At 40.0% G+C, this 27,577-nt stretch overlaps 1 protein-coding gene across 2 annotated transcripts in view; it reads right to left on the reverse strand.

The window, feature by feature from the left end:
• The window catches only part of USP3 (ubiquitin specific peptidase 3), a 104,197-nt gene that overhangs the window by 29,745 nt on the left and 46,875 nt on the right, over positions 1-27,577 (reverse strand). For both annotated transcript variants that reach the window (XM_008139144.3, XM_054716167.1), the window contains 5 exons: positions 11,082-11,165; positions 7,376-7,457; positions 5,185-5,267; positions 3,865-3,978; positions 566-679 (listed from right to left, as the gene is read on the reverse strand). In XM_008139144.3, the coding sequence (XP_008137366.2) occupies positions 566-679; positions 3,865-3,978; positions 5,185-5,267; positions 7,376-7,457; positions 11,082-11,165 (477 nt within the window). The remainder of the gene's footprint in view (positions 1-565; positions 680-3,864; positions 3,979-5,184; positions 5,268-7,375; positions 7,458-11,081; positions 11,166-27,577) is intronic.

Raw genomic sequence — 27,577 nt, forward strand, 5'->3', positions numbered from 1 at the left:
ATCAATCAATTAACAACAAGTGTTGGCGAGGATGTGGAGAAAAGGGAACCCTAGTACAGTGCTGGTGGGAATACAGACTGGTGCAGCCACTGTGGAAAAACAGTGTGGAGATTCCCTCAAAAAATTAAAAATGGAACTGCCATTTGACCCAGTGATCCCACTTCTAGGAATATATCCTAAGAATCCTGAAACACCAATCTGAAAGAATATATACACCCCTATGTTCACAGTTATTTATAACAGCTAAGACATGGAAACCGGGCTTTGTTTTTATAACAACAAAATACCCTACCCCAGTGGTCAGCAAACTCATTAGTCAACAGAGCCGCAGTTTGCCGACCACTGCTACCCTTTGTTAAAAACATTCAAATATCTATTATTTAAACAAACATTTGTCTAGTCAGATATATCCAACTTCTGTTCTCCTCCTTAAAAAAAAAAAAAAAAAAAAGAGCAAAACCAGTCTTTACTATTTAGAATACCACCATTTCATTGGAAATTGTTTCAGGAACAGTATAAAGACTAATATTAATGTTTTAAGTATCTTTCGTTAAATAATACTTACCTAAAATTTGGCATAATCTTCCAAACAACATAAAATAAGGACTCTGGGCTAAATGCAGTTTGGCTACCTTGCCATAAAGCACATAGTGTCTTTCTAAACTCTTCCACCAAAGACCTGCAAAAGAGGAAGAGACAAGACCTTGCGCGTTAATGAGAGGCTATTATTTCAATGCATAATGTCAACTGTCTAAAGTTCACAATAAATTAAACAATAAAAACATAAAGAGGGCCTGGTCTCTTCTGAGCTAAGTCTGACAATTAAGTAAAAGCATTTCAAAAATTAATGTAAATAGCAGTAATTACTGACAAAACCAGTTTTGTAACCATATGGCGAAGTCTGTGCCAAAATACTGTCATACTTGAACAATAAAGCAATGGGTAAGTTACAAACCAAATTATTTAAGAATATACATTTTTAAAACTTCAAATCTTCATTTCTCCTTCTTGCCCCTCACTAGGAGCACTTCTCTGCCTCAGAGAGTCCATCCGACCACAAAGCTTCAATGTTCGGCTCCATACTAATGACTCTCAAAAATCCAAATCTAAAAGCCGCATTTTCTCATGACCACTTTTATTCAGGTTTCTCCGGCTTCCAACAGGAATTTTCCATTGAATGTCCTTTTGCCACTTCGAACTCAACGTGCACTGAACCTGCTCTCTGTACTCTCCCTAATGTCCCCCAATATCCATTCTCATCTTCTTAAGGAAGTAGGAATAAAACTTCCTTTTTTCCCTTTGGCACATGAATTCCTGGAATAAAAAACTTTGAGTGTGTTTAAATTCTGAGAAATTTCCTTAAAGAGAAATAGTCCTTATTAACCCTTCCTGCCTCCTTCTAGCTGGAATGAGGATGAACTGGTGGCACTCCAGCACCGTCTTGGACTGTGTGGCTGAGAGCCCCACCCCAGGGCTGATGGCACAGAGAGCGAGAAAGAGCCTAAAGACTGTGTGAAACAGTCCTAGACAGAAACTTCTAACTTTTCCATGAGAAAATAAATCATGGATGTTTAAGTCACGGTTAATTTTGGTTATCTATGCATGTAGCTAAGTTGATACACCTCCTCAACTTCAATGACTATATCTGTCAATACAACTACCATACTCATGGATAGCTAATTGATGACTCAGGGAATCTCAGTATCTTCTTTCTCAACCCGTTATCCTGTAGGTCCCTAGAATACAAAGCATATTTTTTACTTAGTGCCTGAACTTGTTTGAGGAATTCTCCACCTTAGTCTTGGTGAGAGGCAGCCTGTCTCCCACTATGGAAGCTGGAAAGTCCAGATACTTGCTTTCCCAGCCTATCCCTCTACCCTCACTGCAGGAATCAGGTACAGGGCCTGGGCTCTGCCTATCTGAAGCAGGTGTTAGTGATGCAAAGAAGCTGGGACAGTACCAAATCCTTTCTGGTGGCAAAAATCATCATCTGTAGTTCACCAAGCACCCAGATCCAGCAGTGCCAGCAGTGGGAGCTCGAGTTGCACTGGGCAGCAAAAGCAGTGATGTTTTCATGGGGAAGTTCTGTGGAGTGACTGTGGCTTTGGTTCTAGATGCCCAGACTTCATACCTGATTTTCTACCCATCCAGTAATGGTTAGCACACCAATGAGACCTTCAGTAAATTACTTTTCTGCTTAACATAGCCAGAAGCAATTTCTACAGTTTGTAACTAAACCCTGAATGATATTAATGCATCAAGTACTACTCACTCTTCCCTTAAGTTTTGTGCACATGCATTTTTTCCTCTACATTTCTCTGCTATCCCCTCCAACCCAATCCTCCTATGTAATAAAAGGCTAATATGCAAATTGTCCCCTTGACCCGGAGTTCGACACCAAGTTCAACCAGGGTCGGGGCCAGCTGGCCAATGGCCTGAAGCCCCTCCACCTGGCCGGACTGCCCCTGATTGGCCGCCCCCTACCCCTATCAGGGCAGGCCAGTCAGACCCCATATGTGCATGAGTTCATGCACCGGGCTTCTAGTTACTATGGAGTGTGAAGACTCCCTGAATGCAGGCATTTTCCAGTTCATCCTATATGCTGTTATCTAAGTGAACTCTTGTTTTAATATATGTTTATTGATTTCAGAGAGGAAGAGAGAAAGAGAGAGAGAAAACATCAATGATGAGAGAGAATCATTGATCAGCTGTCTTCTGCACGCCCCCAATTGGGGATCATGCCCACAACCCAGGTATGTACCCTGACCGTGAACTGAACCGTGACCTCCTGGTTCATAGGTCAATGCTCAATCACTAAGCTATGCCGGCCAGGCAAAGTAAACTCTTAAAACACCACTTCTGGTGATGTCATTCCATCCCTCTCCAATGCCTGGCTTTAAAGTTGCCCCATATTTTGGCTCTTACCATACCGGTATACTCATCTAACATGGTCTATCCTATTCTCCCTCAGCCACCTAGGCAGAACAGTGCCAGATTATAAAACGGCTTTTTGGAATGTGTGGGATGGGGGTGTGGGTATGGGATGGGCAGGCAAGGAAAACATTACATTAAAAACATACACAGATGCCCTAGCTGGTTTGGCTCAGTGGATAGATCAGCCAATCAGCCCACGTACTGAAGGGTCCCAGGTTCGACTCCAGTCAAGGGCACGTACCTTGGTTGCAGGCTCCCGACCCTAGCTGGGGGCATGCGGGAGGTAACCAATGGATGTTATCTCTCTCACATCGGTGTTTCTCTCTGTCTCTCCCTCTCCCTTCTACTCTCTCTAAAAATCAATGGGAAAAATATCTTCGGGTAAGAAAAAAAACCCACCAGATTATAAACCATAGACCTGTTGCAGTAATGGTAAGATATGAAAAATTGTGCCCCTTACAATCATGATAATATGATAGATCTTCTAAACCCCAAATAGTGTGTGGCTGCACTGAATAGATATTGGTTCTCAATAATCACTAGTCAATTCTTCCCCTCTTCATGTCAATGAAAAATTAACTGTATTGCCCAAGACAGGTTTACCTAATAATATCAGACAAGTCAATTCACAAAGTCTAGTGATATTAATGCTGGTCTACACCTAAAACTGTATTTCATATATAGACATCAGTTTTAGAATGTCCAAATTCACAAAGACTCAGTAAGTAGAGTGCTAAATTTATTCTGCCTTTTAGGTAAATACATATAAAAGAATTTCAACAATTATTAAGATTATCTGCTAGATACTTAAACACAACTTTTAGAAGAGTTTTTTTTAAATGTATGTGCCTGTGAACTCACATATGCAATGGAAATCACTAGTCTTTTGTTTTGTATCAAAGCCAGAAAGGAGATAGTCTTAGAACTCACACATTGTTATCCCCTTGGCTCCTGGTGTGGTATGTTCGCCTTCCTGCCGTCTTCCCATTCCTTAACTCCACAGCAGGCAGTTCTTTGAAATAACAGCAAAACTGTTCAATGTTACTATTTAAAAAAGAAGGGAAGAAAATTATTTTTTTTTAATTTACTGTAAAGAAAGTTCTATGAAACCTACATATGGATTTTGTGAAAACACAATCTCAACTTTTCATTTAAATTGTACTCAATGTATTGTCTTGCACTGGGTATCTTCATTAAGTTCCCACATTTATACTAAGTATAAATAGATGACTGCAGAAATGAACAAAAATCTTAAAACAAAATCTGTTTAAAAAAATCCTCAATCTCCCCTCCCCACACATCTTTAGAAATGGTTGTCACCATTTCTTTCTTCTCAGGGTGTTTGTAGGTGGTCAACAATTCCCTCAAATAAAAACAACCCATAGAACCAAACATACTGTTTAGATAGACTATATAGAGTAACAAGGAGGATTCAGTAGTGACTAAAATGTCTTCTTTGGGCAAACTGGCTAAGCTAACAGTACCTTTAAGAAGAAATAAAATATGGCTTCTGCTTTATTCCCAAGGTGGTCTTGGGAAGATAATTTATTCTGACTTTTGATAGCTCATTAAAATCTAAAAGTACACAACTTTCAAAATAATTTATTCTATACAACTTAGGGCAGCCTTCTTGGCCATTTTATTTTTACTGCTTATCTTACATTCTGAAGATCTTCTAAACATCCAATCTTATGACTACACTTAAGACTCAACTAATGTTTCAAGTAAGTTTTCTGAACAAGGTTCCTTGTAGCCCAGGAGTCTGCAAACTACAGCCCACACACCATATCTGGCCCTGGGCCAGTGAGCTTTTACATTTTAAAACAGAGGTTTAAAAAAGGGGTAGGGGGAGGGCATGGTTGAGGGGAGAAGAATATGTGAGAGACTGTATGTGGCAGGCAAAGATTAAAAATATTTATTTAATTTGGCCTTTTACAGAAGAAATTTCATGGTCTCTGCTCTAGCCTATTCAAGAAGCAATAGAAAATAAATAATAACCGCTATCAGTTATTTAATGCAAGGTACTTTTCTAATAAGCACTTTATATAAATTACATTATATACTACCCAATTACCCTGTGAGGTAGAATTATTATCCTCAATTTTACTGATGAGAAGTCTAAGGAACTGAGGTAATTTGCCCCAAACCATATGACTAGAGTCGACGGCAGAGAGGATCTGAACCCACAGCCTTTGCTCTTAACTATTCCACTAGAAACTAACAGCAGATACTTAAGCTCTGTCATATTACCTGAGTGACTGAAGGATGGCATTCATAAAACACGTGTTCCCCAAATTCCGAAGGCCTGTGGCACAAATGGCAGTGGTGCTTCCCTGTAAAATGGGACAAGAAGAGGCCATCAGTAATGCCAAGAGAAGGCCGACTGTTTCAAACATGAAGCAAAGCAAAGGCCTATATTTGAAACTCCAACATCAAGCCAATCTTGAATTGGTCCTTTTCTGTCCAATTAATATTTCAAAGTCTGTTTATATTCTCTGTATAAGTATCTATACATCTTTAGACGGTTGTTTCTAATCCTGGGACTGTTCTAAATGGGAGTATCTTGTGGACGCTTACGAGGAAAGCAGCATTAATAAGTACCGTGTAGTACACAATGCAAAAATCAGGAAGATCCTTAAAAGAAGTAAAAATTAAGACTTAATGCCGTTACAAGATTCTATTAAAACTATTACACCTTACAAAAAATATAAATGTCTACACCCCAAGTATTTCTGTCACCAAACTTTTAACACTAAGCCATGCATAAATGACCAATATGTTTTTCTAGCAATAGAGTATTAATCTTTAAAAAAACTACCTGAATTTCCCTTAAACTAAGGCTTGATTTTCTAATTAGCTCTACAAGTTCATCATGACATCTGAATACTACACCTGAACATTGGAAGTGAATCTACCGATCCAAATCAAAGCATCTCTGACCATAATTCAGTTGGCCAGAGAACACTTTAGCTCTTTCTTCCACCAAATAGTAACACTTTAAGAGTGTGTCTATACATAGCACAAGAGCAGAGAGGTAGATGCAGGGTAAAATCCTATCTAATAAAAAAGTAATATGCAAATTAACCATCACTCTGCTACACCCACCAGCCACGCCCACCAGCCAATCAGGAGAGAATATGCAAATAAACCCAACCAAGATGGCTCCGCCACAGAGAGCAGGAGGGAGGCTTGGGTTTCCCCAGCAATGGAGGAAGCAAAGCTTTCTGCACACCCTGGCCAGCCCAGGCCTCCGCTTAAGGCTACAAAGTTTCAATTATAGAAGATACATAAGTCCCAACAGAAATGGCTGCCGCCACAGAGCAAGCAGAAGGCTTGGCTCCGCTCCAGGCTACAAAGTTTCAATTGTAGAAGATAAATAAACCCCAGATACCAGGGCCTCCCCTTGGGTTGCAGGGGGGCGTGGCCGGACTGCAAACCACCACAGGCCCCTCGCCCAGGCCGCCCCATGCCCCAAGGGAACCCCCACCCTGATCTGGGACATCTTTCAGGGCAAACCAGCCAGCCCCTACCTGTGCACCAGGCCTCTATCCTATCTAATAAAAGAGTAATATGCAGATTGACCATCACTCCAACACACAAGATGGCTGCCCCCATGTGGTCAAAGATCCTGCTCCCATGTGGACACAAGATGGCCACCACAAGATGGCCAGCAGCGAGGGGCAGTTGGGAGGGACCAGGCCTGCAAGGAAGGGGAGTTGTGGGCGATCAGGCCAGGAGGGGAGAGCAGTTGGGTGGGACCAGGCCTGCAAGGCAGGGCAGTTGGGGGCAATCAAGCCTGCAGGGGAGGGCAGTTAGGGGTGACCAGGCCGGCAGAGGAGGGAAGTTGGGGGTGACCGGGCCTGCAGTGAAGGGCAGTTGTGGGGGGACCCAGGCCTGCAGGAGAGAGCAGTTGGGGAGAACCAGGCCTGCAGGGTAGGGCAGTTAGGGGTGACCAGGCCTAAAGGGGAGGGCAGTTAGGGGCAAACACACTGGCAGGGGAGCAGTTAGGCATCAATCAGGCTGGCAGAGGAGTGGTTAGGGGGTGATCAGGCTGGCAGGCAGAAGCGGTTAGGGGCAATCAGGAAGGCGGGCAGGCGAGAAGTTGGGAGCCAGCAGTCCTGGATTGTGAGAGGAATGTCCGACTGCCTGTTTAGGTTCGATCCCAATAATGTGAGCGATTAGAAGCCAGTGGTCCAGGATTGTGAGAGGGATGTCCAACTGCCGGTTCGGGGATCGGGTCTAAACTGGCAGTCGGACATCCCCCAAGGGGTCCCAGATTGAAGAGAGTGCAGGCTGGGCTGAGGGGAGCTACCCCCGTGCACAAATTTTGTACACTGGGCCTCTAGTATATTTATAAAAGTGTACAAGGACCAACATTAATGTAATAAAGCAGACTATATCTCAAACAATTCTTATATTTGAATAAATTTTAATTACTTACATTTACTTTTAGTAACTTGCTGTTTAGTGATGAGTTTTCCAAAAGTTTTCTTTTCCTATGCCTGTCAGCTGTGAAAGCTGAGCTATTGAAACACAAACAATCAAAAAGACATTAATACACACAGACTTCACAGCAGGTTTTAGAGAATAAATTTGGCTGTTCTTAGTGTCTAGGGTATGGAGCCTTGCCTGGCTGCTTAGTCAGGTGAGGAAATGACCTGTTAGGTCCACTGTGGCCCACAAAGTACTGAAGTAACTGAGGAGCTCCACTCCCTGGAAAAGCCCTATGCTCCTTCAGCAAGATGAGCCAGAAGAAGCCACCACCAGGTGCTTCCAAGAAAAGCTGGCCAGGTAGAAAAAGCCTGTGAGACAATCCCTTGCCATCACCACTCTATCTGCCTAGGTGAAGCTTCAAAAATGAGAACAGCCATTCCCCATAACAAAAGTAAAACCCTGGTCTGACAAGATTATTCTAAGATTTATCATAAGTCTCAAATACTGTGCTACTTCTTTTATAATTTTGGTAAAGATATCAATCAGGTTTTATTCATTTGTCATATTAGGTTATGATATAATCTGAGTTTGTGAAATAATAAAAAAGTATAGGCATATACAAATTCATTTGATCCAGCTATGCTACAAAGGATATTCTAAAATAAATAATTAGCACAGAAATTCTGAATTAACATTGTTTAAATTTCTCTTGATGAAAGAAATATTTTATGCCCAGCCCGTGTTGCTTAGTGGTTAAGCACTGACACATGAACCAAGAGGTCGCTAGTTTGATTCCCAGTCAGGGCACATGCCCGGGTTGCAGGCTCAATCCCCAGTAAGGGGGAGTGCAGGAGGCAGATGATTGATGTCGCATCGATGTTTTTATCTCTGTATTCCTTTTCCTTCCTCTCTCTCTAAAAATCAATAAAAACATATTTTTTAAAAAGAAAGATATATTTTGCTTAAATTTATCAGAGAGTAAGTCCTATCTTCAAAGGGTCACTTTAAAATTATTATGTATCAGGAGGTAAAATTATCATTAAACAACACAGGCTTTTAAGTCTGCCAATTCTTTCCCATCTCCTAAAAATACTAAGCTTATCCATAGTAAATACAAAATTATTTCTCTTTCCAGAATTTCCAGATGAACTATGTCTTTGGAGCTCAGATCTAGTAACAGCCAGTTGCTTCAAATCTAAACACACTCATAGGAAACATATCTTCAGAACTGCATGTCCCTCTCAGCATATTGGTGGCTATAAGGTAAGAAGAGACCAGTTTCATAGACTACTATGTTAAGTTATTCCTTCAAAAATTCTATAAGTAAAGAAGTTGAATCACAAGCATAGTACATATACTACTTAGTGACAATGCCTAATAGTTAACTTTATTTTTAACCTACATAAAACATTTAGTTTTTAAAAACAGAAGTTATTAAAATGTCCCATCATTAAGTCTCAAAATAGCAAAATCCTCTAGATCCACACACTATGGTAGCCACTTGCAACATGTGGCTACATATATCTAAATAAATTAAAATTAAATAATATTTAAAATTCAGTTCTTTAGTCACACTAGCCACTTTTCTGATGCTCAATAGCCACATGTGACCAGTGGCTATCATACTGGACACTGCAGATTACAGAAAGTTCTAGTGCACAGTGCTGCTCTAGAGAATATGCAGAAAAGTCCCAAGTTAAGTAAAACATAAATGTAATCATAGTTTTTAAATTATAGCTTCCATTATAAGCTAAAGCCTATGTTTGAAAACATAAAAATGAACGTAGGTAATGTTTTTCAACACAGGAAAAGGATTGATTACAAGGTAGATGTTTCCGTGGGCCAAAGAGAAGAAGTGTAGACAAGGTGGTCTGTAACATCTTTTACATGATGAAATGGTCAATGGAAATAAAAGATTGATAACTGCATAAATGCATGCAGGTTCCTGAATGTTCTCCTCTTTTCCCTTTGACTTAGTTCTAATTTATTAGGGATTAGATGGTAGACTTAAGAGAAAAAATATTCTGCTAGCTACCCACTTCTATAACAAAGCACCAACGTAGTAAGATCTTTATAATGACTTCACACCAAAGAGTAATATTGCATCAATTACTGCAGGAATCTCCTACTTCACAGTTAATTGTGACTGTTTCAGACAAAATTAAATATTTTGGATCTGTTTGTCTAATCCTAAATAGGGCTCTGACTGCTTTGTTCCAATTAAGGGAAGAAGTGCTTTGAAAAAGAAAAAAGCCAAAAAAAAGATGACAAGCCAAAAAGTACTTAAACCCAAAGTGTTTTAGTTTAGATTTTAAAAAAATAAATTCTTCCCTTATCAGCTTTATAATCAATTTAGTCAAAGAGACATGCATATAGACTTTGGTTAACAAAAGCTATACAGTGTTTCACTTGAAGAACTTAGTTATTTCCTCTCAGTATACAATTTTAAAATATCCTATTGGCTTTACATTTAAGTTTGCTTTTGGCATCCTATATAATAAAAACCTAATATGCTAAGTGTCTGGTCGGCCGTTCAACCAATCAAAGCTTAATATCCTAATGATATGCTAAGGCTGCTCAACCACTTGCTATGACTTGTACTGACCACCAGGGGGCAGATGCCCAACACAGGAGCTGCCCCCTGGTGGTCAGTGCACTCCCACAGGGGAGCTCTGCTCAGCCACAAGCCAGGCTCATGGCTGGGGAGCGCAGTGGTGGTGGCGGGAGCCTCTCCCACCTCTGCGGCAGTGCTAAGGATGTTCAACTGCCACGGAGAGCAGGCCTAAGCCAGCAATCAGTCATTCCCCGAGGGCTCCTGGACTACAAGATGCTGCGCAGGGTGGAGGGACCTCCACTGCCTCCCCCCCACTCCCAGTACACAAATTTCATGCGCCGGGCCTCTAGTATTCTCATAATACCTTTTATATATCAACTGTGACAATAAATTTGATGGCACTTAATGACTCAGGATGATTTACACAGATTTCACTTGAGTCAGCAGTCATTCCAGGACTATGCTTCTATCCACTGCAGCTTCAAAGGCACTGCTATTTGGATTTTTATTTAACTGCTTGAATTTTGGGTCCAGTGAGTTTTATCTGAATTGCTTATTTGGCTACAGCAAGAAAATTCTATTCATATAAGTACTTTAATTTCTTTATGATGACATAACAAAACATTTTACAGCTTCTTGTACTTTCCAGTGGAAACAAAAAGGAAAAGAAGAAACTAGGATCTTGTGCTATCACAAAGATGCAAAGTGGACAATATAATTAAACCTAATTTCCCTTAAAAAGAACACATAAACTTTAGTGCTTCTAAGAAGACCTCATAATACATTTGATAAGGATTTTCTAATATCAAAGGTAACTGTATAAAATTTCATATTGTCTTCTGACCTTTCCTTGCACCCCCAAAATTCCCCTCGCAAATAAACCATGTGGCTTACAAGTCGGTGGGTTATAACTGAAAAACAGACCCTGGGACCCTTGGATATATTTATGACAAATATTAAATGAAATAAATGCTGAGATATGACCACTAACTATGGGCACAGTTTAAGATAGCCAAACCCAAAGCTTATTTTATTAACATTTCAATCACACTAAAAACATGAAGAAGTTATAGAACTCATAAACAAAAACCCCACTCAAAAATTCGGAAAGACCCCTCAACCCCAATCAATCCTTTTTCCCCCAAGGCTTATTACTTACTTTTCCAAGTTCTGCAAGTGTTCTCTGACTTTCTGTACCAGTCCCAGCTTGGTGTCATTAACCACAAAATCATCACAGCGATAACTGCAAGAAAAATATTCATCAATGTGTGCAAAGAGCTTGAGGAAACCACAGTAATGAAATCACTAAAAGGTCTGGCTGCTGCCAAGATGATCACATGGCTCTGCAGGCAGTTGTTGGTGGCAAGTTTAAAGAGGACTTGGAATCCACAGTGGAATGTTTTTTATGAGCCTTTTTAAAAAGCCACGTAGGCAATGAACACTAGTTTCTTTCACATTTTTATTCAAAAGCTCGATTCCTCCTTCAAAAATGAAATAAACTGCTACTTGTATTATATTCTTTTTAGAGGTGCATAATATGTGAAAAATGAAATAAAAAGCAACCAATTCTATTCATAAAGCTTTAAAGTAATACTTCCCAACTCAAATTAATGGAGAAATTGGGGGCAGGGGGAGATTTAAATGAAAAGTAGGGGAAAGGTAACTAACCTGTAGGGATAGTTGAATAAAAAACACTAAAAATAAAGCTATATGTTTTAAACATAATTTAATTAAAATAAATTGTATTCAGATGGTTGAAAAGTATGAATCTTTTCATCCTGAGGTGCTAGAAAACAAAAGTATAAAACAGTGGCTACCTCTTTTGGAAAACTGATAACTGCTTTGAAGAAAGATATTTAAAATGATACTGTGTGTGTATGTGTGTGTGTGTGTTTACATGCTTCAGAACGTCAATAACCAAATAACATAAGGAATCACACATAAATAAACTTTAACTTGTACATTAGCATTCAATTTTTTTCCCTGGGATAAGACCAATTTTAACAAAAACAACTTATGAGTTAGTACCAATATATTCTTTTGAATATCAGCTTTGTATAAAAGCACTTATTCTAACTACCGAGGAATAATGACAGTAACGCTGCCATTCTGAGCAAACAAAACTTTGAATGCATAGCAATTAGCAAAAATTAGGTCATCTCTAGCAGAATCCAAAAACCATTTCTTACATATCTGAAACAGCAAATCTATTTTAAAGATCTGAAGAGAGAATGAGGCAAAGTAACTAAAAAAAAAATTTTATACAAAAGCATGATTTGTGTCTTTTATTCTCGTGAATAAAATTTTAAATGAATGCTTTTGAAAACTTTAAATTATATATGTAATAATTTACACCCCCCTCCTCCCATTAACATTACCTATGCTGTCAATCAAGTATCTCTAATCTATTGTCTAAGTTCCCAGAGTCAAATCCTAACATTTCCATCAATAACAAAAGCCACCTTTTACATCCTAGTGTGTTTCTCTTTGGTCAAATACCAGTAATGGCAGGAGAGTAATGATCACTTTTATGATAAATATGTAAAAAATTTAAGTAAGAGAAAAGTTTTAATTCTTTGTTCCTCTCAGCAAAGATGTTAAGAGGGTCAAGTCTACTCTGTCTAAATTTGGGCTGAAGGCACTTGGTTCTTCCATGAACATTCAGCATTCACTGAAGGAAATTGCACTGTTACTCTAATTTCTCCTTACATTTTCATTTTATGTTTGCATATATTTATGCATGTATTTCAAATAAAACAGTACTCTATTCAAAATAAAAATACTCCAAATGCTAGTGTTCATCTGGGAAATGAAGTCTAGAAGGAAATTTACATCACCTTTCATGTATTGACAGTATATTCTACTATCTAATTGAAAAGTGAACCCCTTAACCTCCATAAATAGTGTAACCTCCATAAAAAGTGGTTGCTGTGTAAAGAAACAAACTGTTTCAAATTAAATGAAATAACTGATTTTTTTCTTATTAAAGTAATTCTTTAATTCATGCTTTCAGCCAGGATATAAAATTACTTAACATCTGTTAAAGTAACATTTTCATATATTAAAATAGACTTATTTTGGGCCTTGTCTCTTCCAACTAATCTTGTTTAATTGGGTCTAGTTGTTTTATCTCTCTGAACTTTTATCATTAAAGTGAATAAGTTGCTATAGATTCTAGAGCTGTGCTAATATGTCTCATGCAATTTTATTTTTTTAAGGATTTTTAAGTTGATTTTTAGAGAGGAAGGGAGAGGGAGAGAGAGAAAAACATTGATGTGATAGTGAAACATCAAATGGCTGCCTCCTGTACGCCCCCTACTGGGGATGGAACCATCAACCTTTTGGTGCACAGGACTATGCCCAACCAAGTGAGCCAAATTGGCCAGGGCTGACTTTTAATTTTTCAAAGTTATTAATATAAAATTTACTTAACAACTGAAGCAGTACAAAATGTTTTTTAATTAATGACAATTTTATGGTCTAGGTGAAACTATATTTCACTTTTATTATATCACATAGATGTATTGCAGCTTCTTGTACTTTCCAGTGGAAATAAAAAGGAAAAACAAAAAGGAAAAGAATAAACTAGGATCTTGTGCTATCACAAAGATGCAAAGTGGACAATATAATTAAACCTAATTTCCCTTAAAAAGAACACATAAACTAGTGCTTTTAAGAAGACCTCTTAATACATTTGATAAGGGTTTTCTAATATCAAAGGTAAATGTATCAAGATTTCATATTGTCTTGATGGGGGCATGTCATTTCTAGTATATTATACATAAGCAGAGCACCAATCTAGTTTGTATCAACAGAATGATTCAGTTGAAGTTATTTTTCCTTACAACAATGCAGCAGTGTAATGTGTTTATTTGAATAGTTTATGAAGACAGCATGAGTTACAATGATATTTATGTAAATCACAATTAGTAGTAAAATTGAAATATATTTTTAACTATAACAAATTATTTTTCTAGCTTACTAGTAAGAATGAAAAAATTTTAACTTTTTTTAACTTTCAAATGAAAACACACTAATGAGGCAGAATTAAAAGAAGGTACGTCACAAGTTTTACAAAGAATGGCAATTATGATTTGCTACAGCAGAGTAAAATAAATCAGTTGTGTAAAACTAATCTATATATATAAAACCCTAATATGCAAATAGGCCGAACAGCGGAACAACCAAACCGGTCGCTATGACGTGCACTGACCACCAGGGGGCGCGCACAGAACATGGCAGATGTCGGCTACGGCGGGATGGTGGAGCAGGTGAGTGGGGGTACCAGACCAAGGTGGGGCACTGGTTGCTGTCATCAGTGCGAGCCTCTGGTGGTTACTGAAAATTCTTTGCTCCCGCGCACTGTGGTCCTGCCAGGCGCTCACACCTGCTGCGGGTACCAGCCCCACTTGCACCCGCTGCCGGTGCCAGAGCTGCCACTTGCACCCACTGCCAGCGCCTGGCGCCATCCCTGATCGCTTGGTGCTATCAACAGGTGCAAGAGGTGGCTGCCGGCCCTGATCACCCCTCAGGGCTTCTCCACCTCCTCCTGCTCCTGAGGGCGATCGAGGCTGGCAGCCGCTGCTCACACTTGCTGCCAGCGCTGGCTCTGGTGCTGGCCCTGCTGATGCCAGCCCCAATCGCTCTGCGCCGTCAGCAGGTGCGAGCAGGGCCGGCACCCTCAGTGTGTGGGAGCGGTAGAGGCGGGAGCAGGGCTGCCGGCAGAGGGGACTAGGGGCCGTGGCAGGAGGGGCAACCTTACAAATAATTGATCTCATGTTGTAAACATATTTTAATAATCTCTTATATCTGTTACTTTCGACTAGAGAGTAAAAAGTTTCCTATCAAGTCAGAAAATGGGCCAGAAATGTAAGATCAAAATCTCGATTTGCTAGAATGATTTCCCTTATTTGTTCTACTGCATAACATAATGAAAATATTTGTACTCTGAAGTATACTGTATCATGGATACAGTTATTAAAATTGCTCAGAATTGCCCTAATTGGTTTGGCTCAGTGGATAGAGCATCGGCCTGTGGACTGAAGGGTCCTAGGTTCAATTTCAGTCAAGGGCACATACCTTGGTTGTGGGCTCAGTTCCCTGCACGCAGGAGGCAACCAATCAATATGTCTCTCTCACACTGATGTTTCTCTCTCTCTGTCTTTCCCCATCCCTTCCACACTCTCTAAAAATCAATGGGAAAATATCCTTGGATGAGGATTAACAAAAATAAAATAAAATATAAGAAGTACTTCCATTGCATTGGAAAATATTCCTTAATTTTTAAAAAATTGCTCAGTATTATGTGCAAATGCTATGAATCATCACCAGTTTATGAAACTGCTCAAAGAAGTAGAAGATAATGAATTGAATGACCACATGTTTTTGCCCAAGTCATGGAAGAGTTTTACAAAGATTTACTGTACTAACTCTATCTAATTCAAGATTTTCTTGAAACAGAGGAAACACTTGCCAATATTCAAAGAGAAAACATCAGTGTAATCTACATTTTTTTCACCTACATCACAATGTACATGAATGAGCTAAATTTAAAAACCCAAGGAGAGAAAAAAGCTTATTTGTGACCTAGCTAGACAGGTTCAAGAATTTATGTTAAAATTTAAACTACTCATAACATAAATCAATAATGATGTTACTACACATTTTGTAACATGAATATGCAGATTTTCATTGTAATAGCATTAAGTAAATTGGCTGTAAATCTACGAGAAAAATTGAAGAACACTGCTGATATTAACACATTTAAAGTTGATTTTCAGTTTATATAATATCCCTTTAAATTTGATGTTGATAGTACTAAGCTATCACAAGAATTAATGGATTTACTTAGTATGTAGTTTTGAAATTGATCTGTTTTTGCTTCAGTCAAATCAACTGTTACAAAAAGATAAATCAGTATTGTCTATACAGATGCAAATATTAAAGAAATGTTTGATTTATTGGAAACATTTTAATAATATTTAAAATCTACATTTTTAACTCCAATTTTATGACTAAACTAGAGGCCCAGTGCACGAAATTCTTGCACGGGGGGTGGGGTGGGGGTGTCCCTCAGGCCAGCCTGCACTCTCTCCAATCTGGGACCCCTCGAGGGATGACCGACTGCCCGTATAGGCCCGAGGATCGGGCCTAAACGGGCAGTCGGACATCCCTCTCACAATCCAGGACTGCTGGCTCTCAACTGCTCGCCTGCCTGCCTTCCTGATTGCCCCTAACCACTTCTGCCTGCCAGCCTGATCACCCCCTAACCACTCTGCTGCCAACCTGATTGATGCCTAACTGCTCCCCTGCCAGCCTGTTTGCCCCCAACTTCCCTCCTCTGCCAGCCTGGTCACCCCTAACTGCCCTCCCCTGCAGGGTTGATCGCTTCCAACTGCCCTCCCTTGCAGGCCTGGTCCCTCTCAACTGCCCTCCCTTGCAGGCCTGGTCCCTCCCAACTGCCCTCCCCTGCTGGCCATCTTGTGGTGGCCATCTTGTGTCCACATGGGAGCAGGATCTTTGACCACATGGGGGCAGCCATCTTGTGTGTTGGAGTGATGGTCAATCTGCATATTACTCTTTTATTAGATAGACTAGAGGCCCAGTGCACGAAATTCGTGCACGGAGGAGGGTTGTCCTCAGCCCAGCCTGTACCCTCTCCAATCTGGGACCCCTTGAGGGATGTCCGACTGCCCGTTTAGGCCGATCCTTGGCAGTCGGACATCCCTCTCACAATCCAGGACTGCTGGCTCCCAACTGCTTGCCTGCCTGCCTTCCTGATTGCCCCTAACCACTTCTGCCTGCCAGCCTGATCACCCCCTAACCACTCTGCTGCCAGCCTGTTTGCCCCCAACTTCCCTCCTCTGCCGGCCTGGTTACCCCTAACTGCCCTCTCCTGCAGGGTTGATCACCTCCAACTGCCCTCCCTTGCAGGCTTGGTCCCTCTCAACTGCCCTCCCTTGCAGGCCAGTGCCTCCCAACTGCCCTCTCCTGCTGGCCATCTTGTGGGGCCATCTTGTGTCCACATGGGGGCAGGATCTTTGACCACATGGGGGCAGCTATATTGTGTGTTGCAGTGATGATCAATCTGCATAGTACTCTTTTATTAGATAGGATAGAGGCCTGGTACAGGGGTGGGGGCCAGCTGGTTTGCCCTGAAGGGTGTCCCTGATCAGGGTGGGGTTCCCTTGGGGCGTGGGGCGGCCTGAGCGAGGGGCCTGTGGTGGTTTGCAGGCGTGCCACGCCCCCTGGCAACCCAAGCAGAGGCCATTGTATCTGGAATTTATTTTCCTTCTACAATTGAAACTTTGTAGCCTGGAGCAGAGCCAAGCCTTCGGCTCCGTCAGCCATTTGTGTTGGGTTATAATTGAAACTTTGTTGCCTTGAGCGGGTGGGCCCGGCCAGGGTGTGTGGAAAGCTTTGCTTCCCCTGTTGCCGGCAGCAACCCTGGCCTGCTCTCACAAGCTCCATTCTGCCGCCATTTGTTTGAATTTGTTTACCTTCTATAATTGAAACTTTGTAGCTTGAGTGGAGGCTTAGGCCTGCAATGGCTGGCAGAAAGCTTGGCTTCCTCTGTTACCTAGGAAACCTTGCTCTCTGTGGCTCTAGCAATCTTGGTTTGGGTTAATTTGCATGCTTGCTCTGATTGGATGGTTGGCGTGGCTTGTGGGCGTGGCTTGTGGGTGTGTCGGAGGTATGGTCAATTTGCATATTTGTCTATTATTAGATAAGATGCACGGGTGGGGGCCAGCTGGTTTGCCCTGAAGGGTGTCCTGGATCAGGGTGGGGGTTCCCTTGGGGCGTGGGGTGGCCTGAGCAAGGGGCCCGTGGTGGTTTGCAGGCGTGCCACGCCCCCTGGCAACCCAAGCGGAGGCCCTGGTATCTGGGGTTTATTTATCTTCTACAACTGAAACTTTGTAGCCTGGAGCAGAGCCAAGCCTTCTGCTCGCTCCGTGGCATGGCGGCAACCATTTCTGTTGGGGTTAATTCACCTTCTATAATTGAAACTTTGTAGCCTGGAGTGAAGGCCTAGGCCGGCCAGGGCAGGTGGAAAGCTTGGCTTCCTCCATTTCCGGGAGCAACCCTTGCTTCCTGCTCTTTCCAGCTCAGTGGCTACCGCCATTTCTGTTTGGATTTGTTTACCTTCTATAATTGAAACTTTGTAGCCTTGAGTGGAGGCTTAGGCCAGCAAGGGCCAGCAGAAAGTTTGGCTTCCTCCGTTGCCTGGGAAACTCAAGCCTCCCTCCTGCTCTCTGTGGCTGTAGCCATCTTGGTTGGGTTTATTTGCATACTCGCTCTGATTGGCTGGTGGGCGTGGCTGGTGGGCATGGCTGGTGGGTGTAGCAAAGGTATGGTCAATTTGCATATTACTCTTTTATTAGGTAGGATATAGATCAAGCATTTCCAATGAAAATTTAGCATCTAAATGGAGATGTGCTGTAAAGTGCAAAATATACTAGATTTTTGAAGATTTCACACAAAAAAAATACAAATTATCTCTAATAATTTTATATAGATTACAGGTTGACATATAACTGGGTTAAATAAAATATACAATTAAAATTTACTCACCTGATTCTACTTTTTTTTTCAATATGACTACTAGAAAATTTAAAATTGCATATATGACTTGTATTAATTTTTATTGGACTGCACTGCTAGTCTAAAGTGTATCTTAGACACTATTTGCTGTAATATTCTATAGTATTACTATCATAAAGAGGTAACAAATGTAACTTTATTTGTACTATAAGAAATCAATTTTATTTTGGCTGGATTTGTTTTCATTGGCTATAAATTTTTTTTTTAATATTTCTACAATTGTCCCTATTTCTCAAGAGCCAATTTCAGATGTTCTTACATCACTAAGAAGGACACTACTCCTAAGATTATAACTTTTGTACTTTCTAATTTTACTAGATTATACTAGTGTTATTTGAGGGTGATGATGATGATGATGATGGAAGGAAAGCACCTTCTATAGGTCAAATCTTCTTAGTGTTTGGCATGTGGTAAAGAATCGACAATTTGAGTTTCCTTCCCTTGTGTAACCAAGAGCTGCTTCACAGCACAAGTTTCTCTAGCTGCTCCCATTTCCCTGCTTTGATTTCTTCTTCCTCACTGCCCCCGAGGTTAATAGAAAGTAAGTAGCAAAAGTAGGAAATACATAACAATTTAAATGTTGTCTGGTTGCCTGAGTCTTTAGCTGTCCCATTGCTTTCAAACTGGAAGCTACCCCACTAATAATACTGGTATTACAGATGGCCAAGAGACATATGAAACAATGCTCAAAGTCAATGATCATCAGAGAGATGTAAATTAAAACAACAATGAGGTATCACTTCACACCTGTCAAAATGGCTATCAACAAATCAATAAATGACAAGTGCTGGTGAGGATGTGGAGAAAAGGCAACCCTAGTACACTGCTGGTGGGAATGCAGACTGGTGCAACCATTATGGAAAACAGTATAGCGTTTCCTCAAAAAATTAAATATGGAACTCCAATTTGACCCAGTGATCCCACTTCTAGAATTTATCCTAAAAAACCCAAATACCAACAAAAAAAGAATGTATGCACCCCTATGTTCATAGCAGCACAATTTACAATAGCTAATATCTGGAAACTGCTCAAGTGCCCATCAGTAGATGATTGGGTAAAAAAACTGTGGTACATTTACATCGTGGAATACTATGCAGCAGTAAAAAAGAAGAATCTCTTACCCTTTGAGACAGCATGGAGGGACCTGGAGAGTATTATACTAACTGAAGTTAGTCAAATAAAGACAAATAGTACATGATCTTACTCAAATGTGGAATCTAAGTAACAAAATAAACTGATGAAGGAATGGATCCAGAGACTTGAAAGCATGGAACAGAGTTCAGAATCTCAGAGGGAAAGCAGTGGAGGGTGGATGGGTGGGAGAGAATCAACCAAGGACCTTGTATGCATATATGCATGGCCCATGGACACAGACAATGGGGCAGTGAAGGCCTGGGGCAGGGGCGGGCTGGAAGGGGGGCTATAGGGGGAAAAAGGGGGACATATGCAGTACTTTCAACAATAAAGATTTTTTAAAAATAATATTAATAATACTGGTATTAAAAAGTCCTAAGACAAAAAAAGGATTTAAAATAAACAGGTTATAAAAATATCTTCCTGGTTTACAACTGTGTTGAAACTATTGGTCAGAACTATGCCTACTTATAACACCTGAAAAAAATTAAATCACTATTCTTAATATTCCCTTCAAGAAGATTATGTCAGAATGAAAAGCACAAAAAAGTATGTAACTTGTAGATTGCCTTTTAAAAGTTTGTCCTCTAAAACTTGGAATACATTTCCTGTTTTGAAATAAATCTGGTTATAAACTATGGTTAGCCCTGGCCAGTGTTGCTCGGTGGTTAGAGTGTCAGCCCAAGCATCAAAGGGTTGTGGGTTTGATTCCAGATCAGAGGCATATACCTGGGTTGCAGGTTCAATTTCAACCCCAGTTGGGGTGTATGCAGGAGGCAACCAATTGATTTATCTCTCTCTCTCTCTCTCCTACCCTCTTCCCTTTTCCCCTCCTTCCCACTTCCCTCTCTCCCCCATCCCTCTCTAAAAAAAAAAAAAAAATCCTTAGGTGAGGATTAACAAACAAATAAACTATGGTTAAATATCGTAAGAAGAAAATACACCTGGTTCCCAAAATGTAGTTGAAATAATAATATCAAAAATTCTATACCTCTTCTTTTTTCTATACCATTGGCACTGAGAAGTTATGTGAGGAGAAAGCTGGGCAGGGTTCAGATAACCTGATTAGTACTTCCCTAGGAGAGAAGTTCAGGGTTCAGTATTTCTTCATGTACATAGGACTTCAAGTGTCTAACAAAAGTCAAGAACTACCTATATTATATGACCAACTTTTAGCCTATTAAATTTATACTTATTCAAGTTTTTATTTAGTGATTTTAGGTAATTCTTCAAGTAGACTTTACTTCTAATAGACTAGTTGTCAGATAAGAAAAAGGTTCCCTTTTGTATTTATAAAAGAACTGTTTAAGAAAATGTAAGTCAACTGAACATTAAAGATAAAATTATACTTAGGAATCATATTAGGCAAAATATTAGAGATTATCAGACAAGGAAACAGGATGTAAAAAGGCAAGGTAGGAGAGGCATTGTGTTATCTTTACTTCTAATACCTTCAGACAAACTACACTATCATCTCAGCTTGTAAAGATTAGTCTCAAACCCAAATTCCTTGAGCCAAATAGGATCTTAAAGTACTTTTAAATTACTTTAAGCCAATAGTTAAGAAACTACTACATGCAGAGTATGGTATTATACGCATACTGTGGTTAGGAGAAAAAGATAAACAGTTAATTCTACTACCTGGCACTGAAAGAATATACATCAAGTAGCATTTAAATATAAATAAAATTTTTGTAAGAAACGTAAGTTCTCTATACTATTATGTAATTAGGGAGGTAAAAAAAGATAAAATCACAGCATACGTTATTTTAAATTTTGCTTACTCTAATAAACAGCAGAATGAAATTATCCAACTTTTTATCACATTGATTCCCTATCAGTACATTGTTAGATTTTTATTTTTTCGAATTCTAGCATCTAGTCATGCCTAATCCTTTCAATTTTCTTCCCATAATCTCGCCCAAACCCATCTTTTTTTCTTCCCCATTTCAACTAGCATTCTATTCCAGCTGAAATAGAATATTTCCTTTAGTGCAATATCTTCTTCCCCCACTTCTTTATACAATGACTCAAATCCATGGATACCCGTAGCTGAGTTAAGACAGTATTTGATGGTCCCACAATGACAGCCTTACCTATATTTTCTTCTCGCTTTTCCATCCCAATTTTTTTCACTTCAGTGTTTCCTGCTTTACATTTACATTTAAGCTTTCATCCTATATACCCGTGGTCGGCAAACTGCGACTCGCGAGCCACATGTGGCTCTTTGGCCCCTTGAGTGTGGTTCTTCCACAAAATACCATGGCCTGGGCGAGTCTATTTTGAAGAAGTGGCGTTAGAAGAAGTTTAAGTTTAAAAAATTTGGCTCTCAAAAAAAATTTCAATCATTGTACTGTTGATATTTGGCTCTGTTGACTAATGGGTTTGCCGACCACTGCGCATATACCATTAAGCCTTCTTACCCTTCCTGAGTAGTTTTCATGTAGCACCATTCAGTTGTTTAATGGCAAAAAAAACATTCTTTACTTGGTCATCCTCATCTGTATTTTCTTCCTTCATTCTCCAAATGAAAACATACATGGATTATTTTCTTGTCCTAAAATTTAATGTGGGTTTACTTCTTTTATAAATTCTAATTTTAGAAACACTTGCTTCCTCCCTATTTTTGCCCTATTATTTTAAAATCCCCTCTTATTTTAAAAGGCAAAACACTAGTCTAATTGTTTTCATTGGGTTCCTAGTCAAGTTAAAAAATAAACTACAAAACTGAGCACCTGCCACCCCCAATATATTTATACATGTTTAGGGTTAGGGTTAGGGTTAGGGCAAATAAATATAAATTAATGTGTGTAGAATAAGAAGTAAAAATGTTAGTTGAGCAAGAGTTGAAGCAAACTATTTTAAAACTAGAGGCCCGATGCACGAAGATTCATGCAAGAATGGGCCTTCCTTCCCCTGGCTGCCGACACTGCTTTCACTCCAGCCTGGAGCCGCCTTTCTGCCTTCCCACGTTGCCCAGAGGCCCAGAGCAGCTGGGGCGGTGCGGAATGCCTGTGTCATCGCCATGGTGACGACACAAGCGTCCCGCCCCCGGCCACTCGGTGCCTGTGTATGCAAATTAACCCGCCATCTTTGTTGGGTTAATTTCATACTCACTCCTGATTGGCTGGTGGGCGTTGTGAAGGTATGGTCAATTTGCATATTTGTCTATTATTAGTGTAGATGTCTTACTATTATGGTATCTGCATATTATCATACTAAATTAATATCTCAAAGTACAATATATACATAGGGTGTGGTTTGGCAGAAATCTAAATTAATGTGTGTAGTATAAAAAATAAAAATGTTAGTTGAGCAAAAGTTGAAGCGAACTATTTTAAAATGTCTTGCTATTATGGTATCTTCATACTATCATAATAAATTAATATCTCAAAGTACAATATACACATAGGGTGTGGTTTGGCATTAATGATAATGAATATAATTCATGCTTGTATAGTCCTTTGAACTTTTTGTCCAGTTTATCAGATCTGATTAGTCTGTGTTTTTATTAGATAACCAATATTTTTACTTTATAATGTGTTTGGGGATCAGAATAGGAAAATCTGTCAGCTCACCTTTATTCTTCTATACCAGTATTTGCATTATTATTATTATCACCTTGCATGATTAAAAGACTTTTTTAATGTGTACCCATTTGAGGAGTGTTGATTTGGTATAATTAAGTAAATTCTTAACTAGGCATACAAAAGCTGCAATATACTGCAAAATGCTAGAAGCAACTAAGGATGAGGACACCACACATGAAACTGATTCAGGCCACTCTGTGTGGTTCATGACACACAACCATCTACTCTACAGGCCACTGGGATAAGTATACTAAATATTGGCTAAAGCTTTTTTTTTAAAACATAAGCTTTAGTAAGTTCTGATATTTTCTCCCCATACTTTCAAGTACATTATTTTAGAGACAGCTGCACTGAAAATAGATCCCCTAGCACACAGCAGGTTTTCAATGAAAATTTGTTTACTGAATAAAACACATCTGCTATTCTGATTTTTTTTTTTGGGGGGGGGGGTGTTCACATTATGTTTGAGGACCACCATGTAAATCAGACTCTGTCTCAAGTAAAAGTTTTGAAGGTAAAAATTTTTTGGGGAAAGGGACAATTTATAATACCAAGTTTTCTTTATAAAGGATTTATATCTTTACTTTGTATCTTTAATACATTTATTCCTATAGTTTTATGTTTTTTTCATTATATTGAATATTTATTTGTTTGGTCAGTTCCATTTTTGACTGCTAATGAAAGAAAACCATTAGTTTTTGTGTGTGTATATACAATGAGTGGCCAGATTATTATGATCTCTGAACGCATAATAATCTGGCCACTCAGTGTGTATATGTGTGTGCATGCGTGCGTGCGTGTGTGTGTGTGTGTGTGTCTGTATATGTATGTATGTATATATACATGTATATGTATACATATATATATTAGAGGCCCAGTGCATGAATTCGTGCATGGGTGGGGTCCGGCCAGCCTGGCCAGGGGGAGGGGACATGGGCGGTTGGCTGGCCTGCCTGCTGGTCGAACTTCTGGTCGAGGGGACAATTTGCATATTATACTTTTATTATATAGGATACTAGAGGCCCAGTGCATGATTGACTCATGCACATGTAGGGTCCCCTACACGCTTTCGCTTTTCGCGGTGGAGCTGGGTGCCTGTCCGCTGGTGCACCAGGCCTTTCAGAAGCCTCCAGCTCGGCAGAGGCTTCTGAAAGGCCTGGTGCCGGAGCAGACAGGCACCCAGCTCCCCCACTTTTGATGGTCCGCGGCCGCTGAAGGGGGCTACCCTGCTGTTGAGAGGCGCAGGGGACGGGACTCCCGCCCCCTGCGCCTCTCAACGGCTGCTGAGGGGGGCTGCCGCAGACACCTGGCTACCCTGGCGTTGAGAGGCGCAGCTGGGTGTCCGCAGCAGGCCCCCTCAGTGGCCGCGGATCTGGCCGTTCAGAGGCACAGGGGGCAGGAGTCTTGCCCCCTGCGCCTCTCAACAGCAGGGTAGCTCCCCTCAGTGGCAGCGGATCCGTGCCTCTCAATGGCCGGATAGGCCACCTCGAGTCCCGCCCCCCAGCCTCCCGCCGCCCAATCGTGGGCATAGCGGAGTGATGGTAATTTACATGTTACTCTATTATTAGATAGGATGATATACACTGAGTGGCCAGATTATTATGCATTCAGAGATCATAATAATCTGGCCACTCAGTGTGTGTGTGTGTGTGTGTGTGTGTGTGTGTGTGTGTATCACCATTTCAAAATTTATTATTAATTCTAGTTGTTGTTTTCTACTACCCCGAGTTTTCTGAGTATCCTATTATATAATTTGAAAACAGAAATAATTATTTTCTTCTTTTCCAACGTTTATAGCAATTATTTCATTTACTTAATACTTCAATGGCTAGAATTGCCAAAATGAAGTTTAATTACACTGACAATCATGTAATTGATGATAAGAAGTATTTGTCTTGTTTCTGACTTGAACAAAAATAGCTTTCCTATTTCATCAATTAGTATAGGATATTTGCCTTCTTTTTTGGAGGAAAATTGTCATATTTTAATAGCTTCCTTTTATTTTGATGTTCTGTAAAATCAGAATTGGTTTCTTTATAAATGCATTTTTGCTTCTAATGGTACAATAATCTGAGGTTTCCTTAATAATGAATATGTTGGCAGACTGCAGGTATAATTTACTCAGTAGTTATATAATTTTTTTGATACTTCTTACTGGGCTAGATTTTCTTAAAGTTATAATTATTTGTAACTATTTTAATTAGTGAAATTGACTTGTTTTCTTTTGGGAGTTTCGAGAAGACCTGCCACCCCAGCAGCAGAAGCACGAACCCTGAGACCTCCATCTTTTGGGAGTTTCTATCAAATTTTTGTCTTAGGTTTTGAAAATTTCATAACAATATACTCAGTGTTAAATTGTAATAGTTTGAGATTGTATTATGCAATATAGTAACTACCAGCCACATATGGCAATTTAACTTATATTAATTAAAACAAAATAAAACATTCAATTCCTCAGACCCCAAGCCACTTTTAATTGCCACCATATTGTACCACACAGATGTCACATCTGGTTTTAAAATTCTAAGTTTGTTTTTTTCATTCCTATTATCAGTGTTATTGAAGCTACCCAAGTCATAAGGTTCTACATCATATTCTTAAAGAACTAATACTCCCAAACCATTCTTCTCCCATCACAAACAAGTAGCAATCAACATACAAATGAACATGATTTTCTATGCAAAAGAAAAAAAATTCCTTTAATCTACCAACTACAAAGCTATCTTTATATAATAAATCATATATTAATACTAAAACCAAACAAAACTTTTATGCAGAAAGTACCCTCAAGAAGGGGACAATGACAAATCTATCATTAAGTTTTAAATTCCTTTTCATTCCCTGGCATAATATTTTTATATCTTAGAGACAAATTTGACCTCTAGCTTATTATAAACTAGTGTCCCAGTGCATGAAATTCATGCACGGGGGGTGGGGGGGCCCTCAGCCCAGCATGCACCCTCTCCAATCGGAGACCTCTTGGGGGACATCCATCTCACAATCTAGGACCCCTGACTCCTAACTGCTCACCTGCCTGCATGCCTGATCACCCCTAACTGCCTCTGCCTGCTTGTCTTATCGTCCCTAACCCCTCTGCTTGCCTGCCTGATTGCCCCTAACTGCCCTTCCCTGGTGGCCTGATCTCGCCCCTCACTACCCTCCCCTGCCAGCCTGATCTCGCCCCCAACTGCCCTGCCCTGCCAGCCTGATCACCCCTAACTGCCTCTGCCTCGGCCCCCACCACCATGGCTTTGTCTGGAAGGAAGTCGGACATGTGGAAGGTGGCCGGTCAACCTGGTCTAATTAGCATGTTACTCTTTTATTAGTATAGATTATATAGGATAGGATTGCTTAAATGGTGGGGGGAGCCTTTTTCATCAGGAGGAGATGCTCTTGGCAGACAAAAATACTTAATTCCTATATCTGGACTGATGGCCAGCCATATGTACTATACTGCCAAACTGGTCATTAAAAAATTGAACACTTTCTTTTTTAAATAAATGTTTATTGTTCAGAATATTACAGTTGTTCCTCTTTCCCCCCCATAGTTCCCATCCACCCAGTTCCCACCTCACCTTCTGCCCTTACCCCCCCCGCCACTGTCCTCATCCATAGGTGTACGATTTTTATCCAGTCTCATCCCGCACCCCCCACACCCCCTTCCCCCTGAGAATTGTCAGTCCACTCACTTTTTTCCCCCTGATTCTATTATATTCACCAGTTTATTCTGTTCATCAGATTTTTTATTCACTTGATTTTTAGATTCATATTGTTGATATGTTGATAGATATGTGTTACTTTGTTGTTCATAATTTTTACCTTTATCTTTTTCTTCTTCTTCCTCTTCTTAAAGGATACCTTCAGCATTTCATAATACTGGTTTGGCAGTGATGAACTCCTTTAGCTTTTTCTTATCTGTGAAGCTCTTTATCTGACCGTCAATTCTAAATGATAGCTTTGCTGGGTAATCTTGGTTGTAGGTTCTTGCTATTCATCACTTTGAATATTTCTTGCCACTCCCGTCTGGCCTGCATAGTTTCTGTTGAGAAATCAACTGACAATTGTATGAGTGCTCCCTTGTAGGTAACTGTTTTTCTCTTGCTGCTTTTAATATTCTCTCTGTGTCTTTTGCTCTTGGCATTTTAATTATGATGTGTCTTGGTGTGGTCCTCTTTAGATTCCTTTTGTTTGAGGTTCTCTGCGCTTCCTGGACTTGGAAGTCTATTTCTTTCACCAGGTGGGGGAAGTTTTCTGTCATTATTTCTTCAAATAGGTTTTCAATATCTTGCTCTCTCTCTTCTTCTGGCACCCCCATAATGCGAATGTTGGT

This window comes from Eptesicus fuscus, chromosome 5, assembly GCF_027574615.1.
Source record: "Eptesicus fuscus isolate TK198812 chromosome 5, DD_ASM_mEF_20220401, whole genome shotgun sequence".
NCBI classification, from domain to species: domain Eukaryota; kingdom Metazoa; phylum Chordata; class Mammalia; order Chiroptera; family Vespertilionidae; genus Eptesicus; species Eptesicus fuscus.